Source organism: Prinia subflava, chromosome 5 (assembly GCF_021018805.1).
Source record: "Prinia subflava isolate CZ2003 ecotype Zambia chromosome 5, Cam_Psub_1.2, whole genome shotgun sequence".
NCBI classification, from domain to species: Eukaryota; Metazoa; Chordata; class Aves; order Passeriformes; family Cisticolidae; genus Prinia; species Prinia subflava.
Genome location: NC_086251.1, coordinates 39,415,334 through 39,432,109, shown reverse-complemented (window position 1 = coordinate 39,432,109; position 16,776 = coordinate 39,415,334). Strand labels below are relative to the sequence as shown.

Below are 16,776 nucleotides of genomic sequence, written 5' to 3'. Positions count from 1 at the left end.
TAGCAAAGCATCAAGGTACTCTTACCAGATCTTGTTGTATCATGTAAGACAGCTAGTTTAGGAAAAACAAATTTTAGCAGAATTTCTTCTGATTTCTGTCTGTATATAGTGTATATGTGTGTATAATAGCCTAAGGCTTCAGAAATTTGGGACATAGTCCCTCCCATGAAGTACACATGGAATTCACAAGCTTCAAGGTCAAAGCAAGAATGGGTTCATTTTTTCTCAAAATTCAGATGCTATAACAGTAACTATAACTGTCCAGAAGAACTTCACTCCAGCAGTCACAGTGACATATGCATGTGCACAGAATCTGGCCTGCATATAGATATATACAAGATCAGCTTCAGTGTTTGGAAACTTGGTCCAAATCCTACTTCTAATGTAAAAAAGTAGTTGAAATGGTATTAATTTTTTGAAAATAAAACCTACCAATTTTCGAAATGTGTGGTCAAAGTATTTGTAAACAATGAACTCTATGATCAAGCCATACCATGACCACCAGCTTAATAACCCCTCCAGCATAGCAGGTATTTCTTTAATAAACAAACTAGCGTTGAAATAATCATCTTGACTGTGATCCACAAGGAAATGGGGAATTTGTGAAACTATGGAATCTAAATACATCTAGTAAAACTGTGAAAGATGACATCTGTTCTTCAGTGGAGAATCAATCTCGAGATGGAAAATCCAGTATCAATCGAAACAGTTTCGAAAATGAAGCCCCTAGAAGATTTCTTTCCATGTTGAATCTAACTCAAAATTTTGGTCTTTGTGTTTAATTTTAAATTGCAAATTTGGCTGCTCAGCAGCTTAATATAATCACCAATACACATTAATACCCTGTTCAAGCAGTGTAATATACACTCACTCACCATTACACAATCGCATTGGTTACTTCAGCTTCCTACCCAAAGTTTAAAGACAGCTCTTTTCTCATTTACCCCTCCATTCTTTTTCTTTGTAAGATATATTTACCTTACCATTAAGAGAGGCTGAATTATAGAAGTAAGAACACAGATAACTGAATTTTGGAGGCATAAAAAAATTCAAGTTTTAATTGCAAACACATTTTGAAGGAGAAATCAGACCTTCTTTGAGTTTTTTCAGTGAACAATTCCTTTTTTCTGCAATGGTAATGAACAATTTTGATTCAGCTGCATGACAGAACTAGTCATGCAGTGTTTCTAAATATTAAGATAAATCTAATCTATGCTGAGTTGAAATCCTAATACATTGATATACTTCTGCTGATATCAACCTTACTTTAGGCATTGCGAGACTTCAAACAATAAAAAAAAAGTCAAATCATATGTCTAGTTCTATCTATGCTTGTGTTAACCCTGAATATGTAGTACACCAGGGTATCTGCACAGGGTTTTATAAGGTTAAGGTCTGGAAACTCAGAATTAGCAAATTATCAAATTTACTACTTGATCCCTAACATACAGCTCACTCTGCTAAAGCTGACTCCTAGAGAAAAGCCCAAGTCCAGACACAACTCCAAAATCTCATGAGAAAAACTGTGTAGATCTACTGGAAGACAGTTGAGAAAGATTTTACTTCATTAAACCCTCTTTCATAGAAGGAAAAAAGGAGTTCAGAAGAAATCCTCATCCATTCTTTACTTCTGGTCCTCAGCATTTTCTTGATGGCCTGCATATTGCTCAGGCAGAACTGCAGACCTACTGCACAGGAGGAGTCAATCTCCTCCCCTTGGCAATCTGAATGTGTGAACAGCAAAGTTCACTTTTCCATTACACCTCTGTGTGGCCACACACCTGGAACTCAAATCAGAACTTTCTTCTTATTTATGGGCAAAAGGGATTTTCAAAAGCCTCTCAGTGATCTAGGAGCACAAGTGCGCTAACATGAAAAATGTGCCTTTGCACCAGACCAAATAAAGAGATGGGAATTAAACAGGATAGGCAAAATGATTCCCAACTCCTCTGAGTAAGTGATGGCTAAGCACCAAGCTGCACTTTTCAGACATGGACACTTCTGAATTCATTGCACTTTAAAACCTGAAGCAGCTCACCTGGGAACAGGAGAGACATCCAGATGGCAGTAAAACTATAAACAACAGCAAACATGTAGAACCTGAAGCTTCTGAATCAAGGCCAGTCTGCAACTTTAAAAAAATACCAAGACCTCATGTTTCAGCGTCTTACTTCAGCATCTGTCCCCCTTCTACTCTGAAGCACACCTCATATGATTTCCTGTATACAAAATTCTAGGAAAGGGTCCTCCAATTCTGAATAGATATTTGGATACACTTAAACATACAAAGGCCAAATATTCCTTTTTAATAAATACTTGAAATTCTGGAAAGTTTATATTGATTCTTTATCCTATCCTTGGCTTCCTGTACCCAAGACCTAAAGTAGATTCTATCAATTCTGAGAGGTGTTTCAGATAAGGAGGTCATGGATGGGTCAGAGCAAGACCTTTGGTATTTAATGACCCTGTAGCTTGTCTTTTTCACAAGAGCTTAGGTTACTACCTTTTATATGTTTTATTGAAGGACAAATAACTCGCATGTCATCATGCATCCAGGCTCAAGATTTTGTTTACAGTTGCTGTTCAAAAAAAGAGGATCATTTTCCTGTGCAGCATAAAAAATGAAGAGTGTATGGTATGACACTGAAAAAACTATTGGAAATCAAGATTTACCACACTTCTTTCTGCATGCATGGACAACAGAACTCATATGGAGAAAGAAACAAATTTATGAAATAAAAAATAATACAATACATAACCATGATAGTCCTCCTCTTCATTAATGAAATTTGATATCTCCATAATAATTCAATACATTTAATATAATTTATTACCTTCAAGAATGAAAAATATACTTATCCTGGCTAAATATTTTGGGTACTTTTTAATTTTAATATGGTACAATGCTGATAGATATTTTGAAAAATGTGCCAGTGCAGATTAGGCATAATGTTAATAGAAAGTGTTGCTAAGGCCACCTTTAAACATTGCAGAAAGCAGTTACTTCATGTAAAAAGTAAGATTCAGATTCTGAATCTGTGCATTTAGTTTGGAAATGTGCTTTACAGTATCCAAAGGTGGCAAATGAAGGAAGGAATCCTAGTTTTCTTACAGTAAGTCTGATACATTAGGCTTCATGATTGCTTTAGAATTAGACAAACATATGGCCTTTACTCCTGATCCATGTAATCCTGAAATGAAGGTCCATACTAGCAGGAAAGTAACAGAATTTTTTTAATAACTGTTTGAAGTGCAGCAATATGACACCTCCTCAGAACTTAAAAAGGTTCCTAGTAGTACTATTATTGACATGGTATTGCGCAGAAGGAAAAATGACCCCAGGATTGGGGTGACAAATTATACTTTGGAGATACTCTAACTACAGTTAGAGTTTCTGGTTTTATAAGAACTCACCTTTCCCTATAACCAGAGAATCATCATAGAATTGTGAAAGTTGGAAAAGATATCTATGGTCAAGTGCAACAATTAACGCAGCACTGCTAAGTCCGTCACTAAACCATGACTCTAAGTACAGCATGTACACATTTTTGAACACACATAAGCAGCTTTCCTAACATGACTGTGGTTTCTAAAGTATGTTTTGCTTACATATCAGACTCTGTGACTCTAATTCACAAGATACTGATGAATTTCAGTGCATTTTAGAACACACTGTTTTTTTAATCACAGGTTTAAGGCATGGCTGTCACCTCCATGGAGATAAGGAGCAAAAAAGCAGGTAGCAGACAGCTTCCTAATTGGCTACGGGATGCCTGCATAGTTTGTTTCATTTTCTACAACTTCAGAACGTCTCTTTATTTCATAATACATATTTGTAGAATACATATATCTGAGATCTGACCCAGGCCCATAAACTGTTCCAGTTTTGAGGTCCTTTAACAGAGTTTAGACAAAACCCTAAAAATGCTGTAGAACACTGAAATGTAGCACCCTTCACACTGTAAGACCAAGTGGCAGTGGAACTCAGTAAGGAAAAAGCTTCCAGAAAGTCAAATGCATCAATCATACAAAATGAGATCTGTTCTGCTATAAGGAGGAGCAGGTGTGTGAAAGTGCAAAGTATTTCCAAAATGTTAAGCTAATGCACAATTACAGAATGGTTAAATAAAAAACATGGAAGAGAGGTTCTTGCTGATATGGTCATAGAAACCTATTACCATGAAAGAGATGATTCTTTGCATAGCAGACGTGATGAAGTGAAAGTAGCCTAAATGACTGTGAGAATGATAGTCCAGATTTAGAGTCACCTGAAATCAAAATACTGTATTCCAAGAACCTGCTGCATTAATCAGAAATTAATGCTTCTGATAATCAGAAGCAGTACCACTGACTGACCTTATGGGAAGACAATTTCCACCTATGAAATGGAAGCCAAAACATAAAAGACTCAGCCAAAAGACTTAAATGACCACATCACCACCAATGAGAAAGAGGGCTGGATATGGTATATACAAACTGTTGATGTTTGAGATTGTCAGGAGTAATCTGGTGCCAAGAGAGATATGAAGGCTGTCAAATAAAAAGCAACAGACCTGCATGGAATTTGTAGTGCAACAGATGAAAGCCAGCATCAAACACCAAATGTGAATGAGTAATGAATTCGTTAATGCTCAGAACTGAATCAAAGTTCAGTAAACCTACCTGCTTTGGTTAAGAGATGTTCAGCATCTATTAACAGGAGAGAAGGAAGACTTACACTCCTTGGGCAAGGTGAACAAGATCATTGAGCCAAGATATAGTTTCTTCATTCTTCCAAGATACATTCAGTGCCCCTCTTGGGTAGCTGTTTACAGCAATATGCAGCATGCTAAAGAGATACAGTGCTCTAGATAAGCATTTTTAATTATACAGATTCAACTCTTCTCGGGATGGACAAATATTTTTTCCCTCTTATCCATATATTTCCTTGCTTTGAAATGATTCTGAAAGACTTGAGATCACAGTAGGTAAGAAACACAAGTGTTTGGTCTTCTTTCATTTGAACAGAGTCCAAGAAATCCTGAGTAGCTGCTGTGCAGAGAACACTGTACACACAGGGCTGACATGCCAGATGGTGTAGTGAAAGGACAGCCTTAAACATACAGGAAGGTGGCATGGCCAGTGCAACCAAGGAAGCCAAGGCAAGAGCTTGGGTATGTCTATTTGTTTCCTTCTATTTGAAAACAACTCAAGGTTTGAATGCATTCAAAATTCTGGCCTGCAGCAATGATTTGGTGAACCAAGATCTGTACAAGTATCCCTGCCATCCATCCTCACAACCACTTAATGTTATCGGAAGCCGATCACTGAAAATCATGCAAGTACTAATGTTACCAGACACAATTTCTTTTCAACTCCCAAGTAGACATTTCAGATAAACCAGTTTTATTGAACTCGGGAGGCCTGTGTTTCGGGGCAACTTCACTCCCAGTGAAGGGCAAACATCTCATAATTTTATTCTCATATTTTCCATCATGGAACAATATTGTATTATTTGCTTATGGCCCATTTAAGCAATTATTCTAATGTTCAGCTCCCTACACAAGGTATTTTTGGTCAAAAGTACAAATGTCTATCAGTGCTAAAACATTAGCTACCAGATGGGAGGAGACTAAGAATGTTACTGTATTTGTGAACAACTTTCTATCAAAACCTACATAACTCAATAAAGTCTACTAGCTAGGCTTCATGGGTTAAAAAAAACCCCAAACAATTAATAAAACGAGTCACTGATTGTGAGACTAGTAGATCAGATTTCTGATTCATGGACAAATACATACACTAAATTACTCACTTCCTGCCTATAAGGGATATACATAAGCAAACTGTTATACTCCTAAATATATGACAGTAGATGAAGGAGAAATCCTTTGAGGCCTCCCTTGAAGATCTCCAGCCCTGAATAATGAAACTTGCCTTAAAAGAACAATTTGGACCAAGGAAATTTCAAATGACTGCTTTAAAGACCAGTCACCAAATGCTCACATTTTTTCCACTGGGCTTGAGGGGGGGTTGGTCACTGTAGGATTATATGAGTTATTTTCTCCCTCTCCAGAAATGCAGTAACTTGGTGGACCAAGTTATAGTGTCTCCAAAAGCTATTGCTACAGACTTCTGTCAGAGTCTGTAGCAATAGCTTTTGGAGACACTGTAACTTAAAGAGAAATTAACCCAGAAAAATAGTATTGAAGTGGAACATAGACAGAATTATTCTGCAGGAGTTTTTGTGGCTTCATTTTAGTGTTCATTTATGGCATGATGCAGCAGCTCACACTGATATCCTCTGAAGTGTATGGTGCTATTTAATAACACCAAGCCATAAAGCGACTAATCATTCTTCTAGCATGGATAAGAGCTCAACAGACTTGTGTCTAACCTCAGTGACATACTTTAAGACCTTGTGATTAAGTGTTTCTGGGTGCAGCAAAAGCAAAGGCTCTGTTCAGTGCAATTAAGATTGCAACTGTGTCTACCCGGTCTGATAAAGTGTCTAGGAAGCAGCAACAGAAGAAAAATGTTTGTGCCTTCTTATTCACGTCCAGGTTGTCAGCAGCATGCTTCAAGTTTTACTAGTCTTTTATTTTCATCTGCACTATGCAATTAAAAGCAATTTAGGCATTAAAACCTCATCAAACCTCCACTCTAAAAATTAACAGTGATCTCACGTGCTTTATAACAAGTTTTATTGACAGGGTAGCAATTTTTTTTCTCACCTTGCCCAAGCATTGAAATGATGGCACATCCTGTGTTAGGGTAGGTACTAGCAAGAGAAAGGAATTCATTATGGCTTTCTACAATGTGAACAACTCTTCTGAAAGCTGAGTAAGAGGAATCCTTCTTAGGAGAAGAAATCAAACTACTGAAACAGCTCTTGCACAAAGTTAGAAATTGCTGCTTACTTTCACAAATCCTTTAGTATTTCATCCCCATGTAGTAAGTTATTGGAAGAATAGCATGAAAAACTTTTCAGAATTAACTGCAACAATGTATTCTTTGCTAGAGACAACTTCCAAGAAGCCTGTTAACTATTCCCATTGGTCCTGAAATGTTCCTTTAGTTTCAGAAAAACAGATACAGACCCTAAGTAAATGCAAGGGCACAGTGTATCTCCTCTTACTGAGGGACAGATCTGCCATCTACTTCACCCCTTCCATTTCCAATATGAAGCTGGCATTCTATCTTCAAACACACCTATAAAATAATTAGCAAATATGACAGTAGGCCTTTTTTCTAGATAGCAGCGTATGACATCCTGGACGAAAGGCATGACTGCTTTTGGGTTAACTCCACAGAGTGAGCTCATGAGCTGAGAATTCACAGGTTGCTATTTTCTAAGATACAGAGGCAACAACAAACATTGGCCAGATGAACTCATAACAAAATGTGAGAGAAAAGGGTGGATTGTCCAACATATGAATCTTGCTGAAGTGCTTCATCGAAAAAAAACCCCCAAAAAACAACCACTCTAATTAAAATGTAATCTGTACCCAACAATAACACCATACGGACAACTGGATCAGTAGCAAGTTTTAAACTTCGCAGTGTATAGTTTAAACTTTGTAACTAGGAGCTGAAGACAGGTGTAGTACTCATCTCAGCAGTGGAAAACACACCCATTCATCTGTTAGCTCCAACACACAGGCAGACCAGCAGCTGCTTTCCATCAGTCACACAGCACTGCAGTAACTACAGCGCAACAGTCGCAATAGCCGAAGGTGGCAGAGCGGTGCTCTGGATGTGGCTGGGCCTTGACACATTCCAAACTCACATTCCAGCTGAATTAATGGGATCAAAATGAATTAATGTGATCGCAATGAATTAATGTGATCTCTGCTGCTCCATGTAAAATTATTATGAAAGGATGAAATTAATAACTATTCAAAGGTAAAAATTATACACTGAACTGGAATTTGAATAGAAGAGATTGAAATCTCTTGGTTTCCCATCATTGATTCAGACAAGTTTCCCTGGATTACATTTCAAAAACATGTCTCTGTTGAAATCAGAGGCTTTATAGCCATAAGCCAGCTCTCAACTTATTAAACTTATGAAACTTCAGCTCTGAAGCACCAAACCTAAAACCAGTTAGAATTACTTCATTTTTGCAAATAAATACCACATCATCTGAACAAAGGACGTTTTTCCATACTTAATACTGTATGCCTTAATAGCATGAATAGCATGTGCTTTTCAATAGTAACAAACATTTTATACTTCATGGTAAAGCTTTTGAAAAAAATGTTAACCTTTTGTAACATCAGAATCTCTTGTGATGATGCCTTTCATGGATGACAGTTGACTAATCAGCTGAACTTATTTCTGTGGTTGATGTTGTCAAGCAGGTATGGAAAAATGGTTTCTGCTCTAAGAATCTGGGAAATTCTGGGAATCAAAAAGAACTTAATATGATTTATGAGAGGCATCAAGGAATACTTAAGTATTCTAGAGTGGCTTCTTCACAGGCATCATCACTGGAATAACTACCAAACTGCTATGCATTGTGGATTTCCTGCCCTTGATCTGATTCTTACATGTCAGCAGAAAGCAGAAGACATCAGGCACAGCTGCTTTATGATGACTCTACTGCAGACAAACTTCTGATGGCTTCTTCAGGTCATTTTCTTGACTCTAACTCTAAATTTATTATATTCTTCATAAAACTATGAAAGCATGTAGAATAAATTCTACAAAAAATCACAACTAAAAAGAAAGGCAGACATTACAAAAAAAAAGCTGATCATAAGAAAAGACGTAACATCTCAACAGCACTGAAGGAGATTAATAATCCTTGCAAGTTCTGTTGACATCATAATTGGATGGAGTAACCTCATTTAGTCAGTAAAGGGCATCTTATTTGTATATCACCATGAAATAGTCCTATTATTTTCTAAAGTTTGCCTTGAAAATAAAATTAGTATGTCTTTCTGATCTTTAAAGTAGATTAATAGCCGCTTTAAGAAGAATATACTACCTAATTAGAAATTACAAAATAGAGAGGGCCTGTGGGGAAAAAAGTTTCCTCTCTCTATTTCAGTCAAATGCAATTAAACATTTTTCATGAGATTTCACATTAAGTTATTGATTTCACAAGAATTATTTCCTATTCTTCTTCAACTTAGTAAAGAGGACAAGTACACTGGCAAAATTTTTATTTTTCTTTAGAAAAAATGCATTAGTGAAAACTGAATTCGAAAATTGCACACTACAAAGCCAACAACAGTAAAATGAATGAATATTTGAAAAATAATGAAAAAGTAGCAATTCTTCAATTTTTCTATGTTTAATTGAATCAGTTGTTTCTGTGCATTATGGGAATACATTTATCAGAATCAGTAGAGACCAAATGTTAATTATGAAGGCCAAGCAAAAATGAATAATCTTGCATATAGACCCTGACACATTAGAACTGCAAAGCACTCTCAGATCTTATTTTATGAAAATGTACTAAGAGTGCAAATGTATAGACCCTTAGGAAGCAATTATCCCTACAAGATTTAGCTATAATTCAATGTGAAATATAATAAGAGATTTTAAAAAATGGTTTCACAAAGAAGAGGATTATTTTACTTTAACTATGGAAATAGGGACCCACATGCTTCTCTGCATGACCTCTGTGCAGCTATGGTCACTGCCTGGAGGGAAGATTTGAAATTGGCCTTTCCAGTCAATTAATACAATCCCTTATGACCAATAAGAATATCATAAAAACTAGGCATACCAGTTTGCAACTGTGGGGCTGAATGGCCCACAGTACTGTAAGGAATTTTCCATGCAATAAATACATGAAATAGGGAAATTTTAAATTACATACTATTAAAATGTACACAGAGATTAGTTAAGAAGAGCTGTCTTACCAAGATGTGCAGATGTTATATGGCACAGTAAGATGAAAGAGCATGTTACAATGTGCACTGCGTGCCTTCTGTGTAGTATGTTTTAGCTGTCACATTATCCTCAGGTGTGACATGGAATCTAAATATGTATAAACAAAAATCTGCACGAGTGCTTATATCATTGTTGTGATTTCCAGATCATGAATCTAGCCAAATTACTGCCATCACACATCTCCCACAGTTATAATGAGTCTCCCTGCCTCTTTGCCTCACTTCTGACTATGGATGGCTACTGTCTCAAAGAAGGGTAGCAGTAGCCCTGTGAGCCGACATACCAAAAAATAAATCTGAAAGCTTGCAGCTTCTTCAACCTAATAGACCCTAACATTAGTGGAATGAAATATGTTTCTTGTGGCTTGGTCTTACACTTTTTCCCTTCCAAGCAACTCACTGCTGTGAGATGATTTTAAAAAGTAAAGAAGAAACAACAGCCATTGGGTTTTGTTCTTAAATGTATTTCAGGGTCCTATAGAGGTAATGATCTCATCTTTTATCACAGACTTTCACACCATCCTAATCTATCTGATCCTGATTACCTAATTTTTATCCAGTTAAGATTGCAAATATTCCTGCACCACAACTGATGTTTACACTTCTGTTTCTCCCTTAAGAAAATCTAAAGCATATCAAACTCCTCATCCTCAGGATACATCTTTTGCCGAACTGAATCAACAGATTGTCTCAACGTTAATTAAGTGTAAGAGAACAGGAAAAATTACAGGTTTTTTTAAAAAACCCTTCCTTGATACAAACTGTCCTGGACAGACTCAGAAGAAATACCTGGATTTCTTCTGCTGGACAGGTTAATAACACATAGCACAGCTCCCTAGTTTGCATGTGGAGGTGGTTAAAACAAATGTAATTCCTTGGATTACGGTGACAATAAAAGCTGATTTGATATTTACCCTGCAGCACAGAGACAAATGACGTGTCCTATTTCTCTGCAAATGGTCAAATGTCCAGAGAGTGTTCTGCAGTGGAGAGGGGACAGGATGGGATGTTGGGTCGGTACCTGCACTCTGCATGCAGCCTCCCAGGAGCTCCCGAGTGCGTACGAGAGGCGGGAGGTGAGAGCCAAGGACACGAGGGTTTCACAGGGCAGGTGTGTGACCTGTCACAGGGCTCTGGCTGGCGATTCCCTTCTCTGGGAGCTGTGCCACTGACAGCAGCAGAAGCTCACCAGCCATCTGCAGCCAGCCCCAGAGCACCGACCAAACCCACCCAAAGCGAGTCATTGACGGCGCTCACCCTTACCAGACACCAGTGTTCCAGGTTGTGCTTACACTAAAAGTGGGTGATAAGTGTTTCATTTACATGAGGTCAGGATGCATGCTCATGTGCTGCATATCAAAGCTAACTACTATTGGCAATATTTTATTGGGGCATTTTAAAGTTTTCAAAGTCAAGAATAGAATCTGGCCTTTTAAAAAATATTCCAAAGGACCTGTCTTCACTGTAGGCAACAGTAATATGAACTGAGACAAACTCTACAACATTAAAAAGTTCAACTTTAAAAAAATTGAAGAGCGGTCTTTTTTTTCCTCCCCAGACTCTCATCTCTAAGAGACTATGATCAATTAACCTTTAACTTTGAAAAATAAAAAAATTCCTGCGACAGTCAGAAATGAAATTCTTTAAAGATTAGGTGCTGGGAGAGCAATATCAGGCTTAGAATGAAATCCTAGTAACGCTCTGAACTATCAAATCACTTCTTGCTCTAAAAATATAATTATTCTCTAAGCGTTATGTCAGACAATATTAAATGCAAAAAGTGTAGCTTAAAAAAATCTTTTTTTCTAGCAGAAAGGCTCTCTGCACAATATTTTCAATGGTACAGAAAAAACAAGTCAGCATGCAATTAATGAAAAACAATACTATGTTCAATAAGTAGCATGCGTGGCAAGCACTAACTTTAAGTGACACCAGATTACAAACAATGCTGTTATTGCAGTCAGAAACAGCCCTGAATGTTTATGATCTCCATTTCTAGTCATCTGCTTTCAGTATCGCACACCTGATTTTGTAGTATTCATTGTAGATTTTGATGGCAATTATAATCCCATGGAATATACAGCATCTGTGTGGCACACAGCCTCTCTCCATTTATTATTACATTTATTGTTTTTCTTACTGAGAAATGTCAAACTACACAAGGGTTTACTTTTATTCTTATACTTGGCTTTGGGTCAAGTTGTTGTATGTATAATGATGTTTCCCAAATCAAAAAAAAAAAAAAAGAAAAATGAGGAAAAGGAAAATCTATCTATAAATGAGATAACTTTGGATCTTAATGTATAAATCAGTTATAAAATGACAATACAGTATAAAAAGAGTAGCTTCTTTATTTGTATTGTATCTCCACTACCAATAAAAAAGATTTTTAAGAATAAAGTGGCTGAAGAGGTGTGCATAATGCTTGCACATCTTACCTGGCATAGTCTCTTATCCTGGCTAGCAGTGAGATTGCAGGGTATGTAGCTATCAATTCCACTGACATTACAATTTCCCTTTCTCAAAGCAGCAATAACCTGTCACTTTACGCTGTCCTTTCTCTGACCCTCTCCCGCCTCTCTGCTCATTTTTATTCTTATTGACAAGACTTATTATTCCTCCTCCCAATTCCAAGTAGCTACCCTTTTGCAAATAGTAGTATCAACTATGTGGTCACTAGTAGTATCGGTCAACAATGTTATTAATATAGCACACACTGCTGGGAGCAGATCAAACAGCCATGCTTTAAAATATTCGTTTTCGAAAGGTACCATGAGGCAAATAGTTGCAGTTTTCTTCACCTTATATGATGTAATATTGCAAGGAGAGATCTAAAGAATTTCGCGTTAATTATCAGCCCAATAACTTAGAGGATATATTTTCTTGTTGCTTTCATATGCGAAATAAAATAAAACAAAACCATAACAGAAGGGTGCTGTATCTGTGTTTAAAGAAGCAGTTGTTGGCAAACACCATAGCTCACTTCTGCCGAAATGTACACAACTGATATATGCAGCCCAGAAAGCTGGCACCAGGGGCTTACAACCTTAATTTGCCTGCAAGAAGAAATGGAGATTTACCTTCAGAGCACGTTCTTGATTGTTTTCAGCAGTCATATGTCTCGTGTTGTTTGCTGAAGTCTGGTTCTGCTCTTTCAGATGATGAAGCTCCTGCTCCAGCCGTTTGCACTGCAACGAGGAAAGAATCCCATTAAGTAGAGGAGTGTGGGCATATTTTTTTTCAACAAGCCAAACGACTTAACGTAAATAACCCCATCACCATTTCTGCAGTAGTGAAAGCATCAGACAAAAGCAAGTTACAATCCCAGACAGTACTAAAGCTCCATTTTTAAAATGTGTATCATTATACAGTTTCTCCCTGGTCCAATAGCACGCCAAAAAAGCTATGAATCAGATAAGATATTTATCAGAATGTTGGGTTGAATTTCTGCTCCTGGTTATGCCAATATATGGCTAGATTTTTGGCTTCTATGTATTAAGTAAGTACATAAAAAAGAAAGAATACATGCTTTTTGAAATGCAAGCAAAGACCCTCCTCCCAAATCAAGGATCCAGCCCTTTATTAGAAAATACAGATGAAATTTTTAGACTTGTATTTTTTATACTAAGAGGTTACTCTAATTGTCCCACATATAACATATTGAAAGAAGTTTTAAGATAATTTTCTTTAAATATTTAACTTTATGACAAAAAATGAAAAAATTAGCACTTGCTACTCTGTGTCTATACATGTAGACACTGCTGTCTGCTGAGCATTTATTTTAATGATTAAAAATCTGCAAGTTGTAAACCAAATTATATTTTTCTCTTTTTATGTTAACTATAAAAGGTTCCTTGGTTTGAAAGAGAAGTTAGTTGTCTGCAGACAGTTATTTGCTGTACCAAAAAAACCTGTTTTACAAAAATTAAAAAAAAAAAAAGAAAACAAACCAGACAAAGTACCAAGAAGACTTATGGGAACAACTGTTAGAACTAGGGAAAAGCAGAGTACCAGGAGAAGCATTTTACAACAACGTATTACAAGCAAGTAGTTTAGATATGATCACCAAAACTAAAAGCTAATAGACTGCAGGAACAAAAGAAAGACAACTAATTGATAAAAAGTATTTTAATACATACTTCCTGAAAACACTAGCAAAAAAAGGAGTAAGAATTGTGATATAATACCCATGTAAGCATTGCTGTCTCAAATGAATGACCTGGAAATGTCAGTCTTTTGTGGTGTCTTAGTGACTGTGGACAACACAGAACTGAGCTTCCCATCATGTATATGCACCCCATTCCTGAGCAAGTCAGTGTATAGGACAATGAAGCCTGCCTCATGAAAACGCTAAAAAAAGACAAACTGTGAAACAGAAAGCTTCAGAATTGAGAAAATTATAAATGAGGCCTAAGTAAAATAAAGAATGCTAAAGAATCTTGAGACGGAAGTTTTAAGGACATACCAACACATACAAATGTGAAACACAAAATAAGGCCTAACAACATACTGCTCATCAGGTATCTGCTATAGTAGATAAACCAGAATGATCCAATCCTCTATTTGAAAAAATTTTAAACATTTTTAGGCACCCAAAAGTACTATTAAAAATTCCATTCACTTATCTGTTGTTATATTTCATCACTTCTCTTAGAATTCTGAGCTTATTTTTGGTAAGATTACCTATTTTAAAGGCAGTGAATTTTTCTGACCTAGTACATTCTCTCAGTGTGTGTGGTAAACTTCCTTAATGTACAGTTTCATTTTTATTGCAAGAAAAAAAGACATTTTCTCATAGATAGGGAGACAGAAAAAATATTAAGACACATTTGATTGTAAGTTTTTGCTCTGTTTATGACACAGACACAACACACACACACACAACCAAAAATCACAGAATCCCAGACGTAACTCTTTTTCCATGTCCAGCATGAAAATTGTGTGTTTGCAGTCATGAAGGTGTTAATAAAACTACTGAAGAACCAAACACACATTATGGGTTTTTTTTCTCTAGCAATATTTTTTCCTTAGTTTACATGATCTAAACACCATTAAAGAAATAAGTCAATCTACCACTGCAGACACTATACATTACATCAAGTATAATCACCAGGACACTCACTTTTCTGCTTTGCCAACATTCTTCTTCAAAACAGTGTTTTGGAATCCACAATTTGACAACACTAGTTTACGTAAATATTATTAGGAAGACTAAAATCTCAATGTACCATTAAAACTGGAATTTATAATCATGCTATTTTCTTGATTCCAAAAGGTACCTGAAAATATGCTAAGAGCAAAACCTAGCTACAGGACTACAGGAGAAAAGATCTAGGTGTATACAGCAGATTGTACCACTGAGAGCATGGGTACAATCTTAATTCAGCTCTTTACTTCACTCCTGTGAAAACAGGACACTGAAATAAAGAGCAGCAGTGTGGATCTTGCAGAACACAGAGCAAGTATAGTAAAGATGCAACTCAGGTTAAAATGGATAAACCTCCCTATCAAGTCAACCTTTATATGATTACATTTACATCAAATTTGGGACTATTCTGTAATTTCTCTTTCATTTCTCCTGAGAATGTTGATATCTGAAAAGAACAAGAGCATTTTCAACTAGTATACTGCTTGAATTTGATTTGGGATATCATTGAAAGAAATGGTGATCTAATTTGACCTTTGCACCTAAGTGTTTTACTATGTTGGAAACAATGTATTAACAGAAGATATTCTGATTTATTCTTGGTTTTCTAGGAAGTAAAATCTTCAATGACTGCATTTCTGAAAGCATTGTAATAATAGTCTTAAATAGCAACACTGTGTATGTCTTAATAAAATTTTATACATTACAACTTTGATACCTGAGCTACTTTTAAAATATTAAAATAGCATTCTAAAGGGAGGCATTCCTTTTCATAAGAGCAGAATTATATGAAATTTCAGGGTAACCTTGCTGTAAAGAAAAGATTAAAAATAGAATTTAAAACAATGCAGCCCTTCTATTCATTTGAGCCAACATTTTTTGAATTCTGTGTCATTAGTTGTTAGAAAGGTTCAATAAAAATAGATGTTCTTTGAAAGAACATGTGTTTTTATTGGTTCACTCCAGGGCTCTAAAATGCCAACAGCTGCAAGTAAGAAACTGAATTTCCTTCTAAAAACATACATAAAAATAGCTTTTGGAGCACAGTGAAGAGAAGACATCATCCAACTTGGTACTGGCAAAAAGGAAATGTTGGATGTATCCTTTTAAGAAAGCTGAAAGACAAAGGAAGTGTTTAATTTGAAATACTATGTCTAAATTCTGTTATCTCAAACTTGTGAAAATTCTCACTTGGGAAAACTTCAAACTGACAATATATTTTGTGCAACACATGTTACAGAAACATCGGATCTGAGGTTTAATTGTGCCCTCAAATGCAAATTCCCATGAGTTCAACACGTTATGAAACACAGGCTGCTAATCAAGAAAACTGCATTTTTACCTCAGATACTTTGAGTACATCAAAGAATATGAGAGCAGTGTAGACACATGTCAATGAGAAAATATCTTGATCAGAACACCAATAGCTTTGCCAAGTAAAGGATACTAAATCCTCAGAAAAGTAACAATTTTTGGACTCGATTTTCTCTTTAACTGAATTTCCACCATGCAACTCTTCTAAATACACTCAGTCTTCTGAAACAAATACCTTTGTACCCAGCACAGGATGTATCACAAGCAGCTAAGACACAAAATGAAAAGCAAAGCAGGTAAAACACCAAAAGGATAAGCAGAGATTCAGCCAGGAAAGCAAGGATAGACCGCAAGTAAACATATCCTTCCTTCCTATCTTAAAATGCAAACTATTAGGCTACTGTTGAGCCTTTTTTAATGAGCATCAGGTAG

At 36.3% G+C, this 16,776-nt stretch overlaps 1 protein-coding gene across 11 annotated transcripts in view; it reads right to left on the bottom strand.

Annotated features, from left to right (window-relative positions):
• MIPOL1 (mirror-image polydactyly 1) overlaps positions 1-16,776 on the bottom strand; it is a 186,439-nt gene that overhangs the window by 82,371 nt on the left and 87,292 nt on the right. For all 11 annotated transcript variants that reach the window (XM_063398938.1, XM_063398934.1, XM_063398930.1 and 8 more), the window contains one exon: positions 12,965-13,072. In XM_063398938.1, the coding sequence (XP_063255008.1) occupies positions 12,965-13,072 (108 nt within the window). The remainder of the gene's footprint in view (positions 1-12,964; positions 13,073-16,776) is intronic.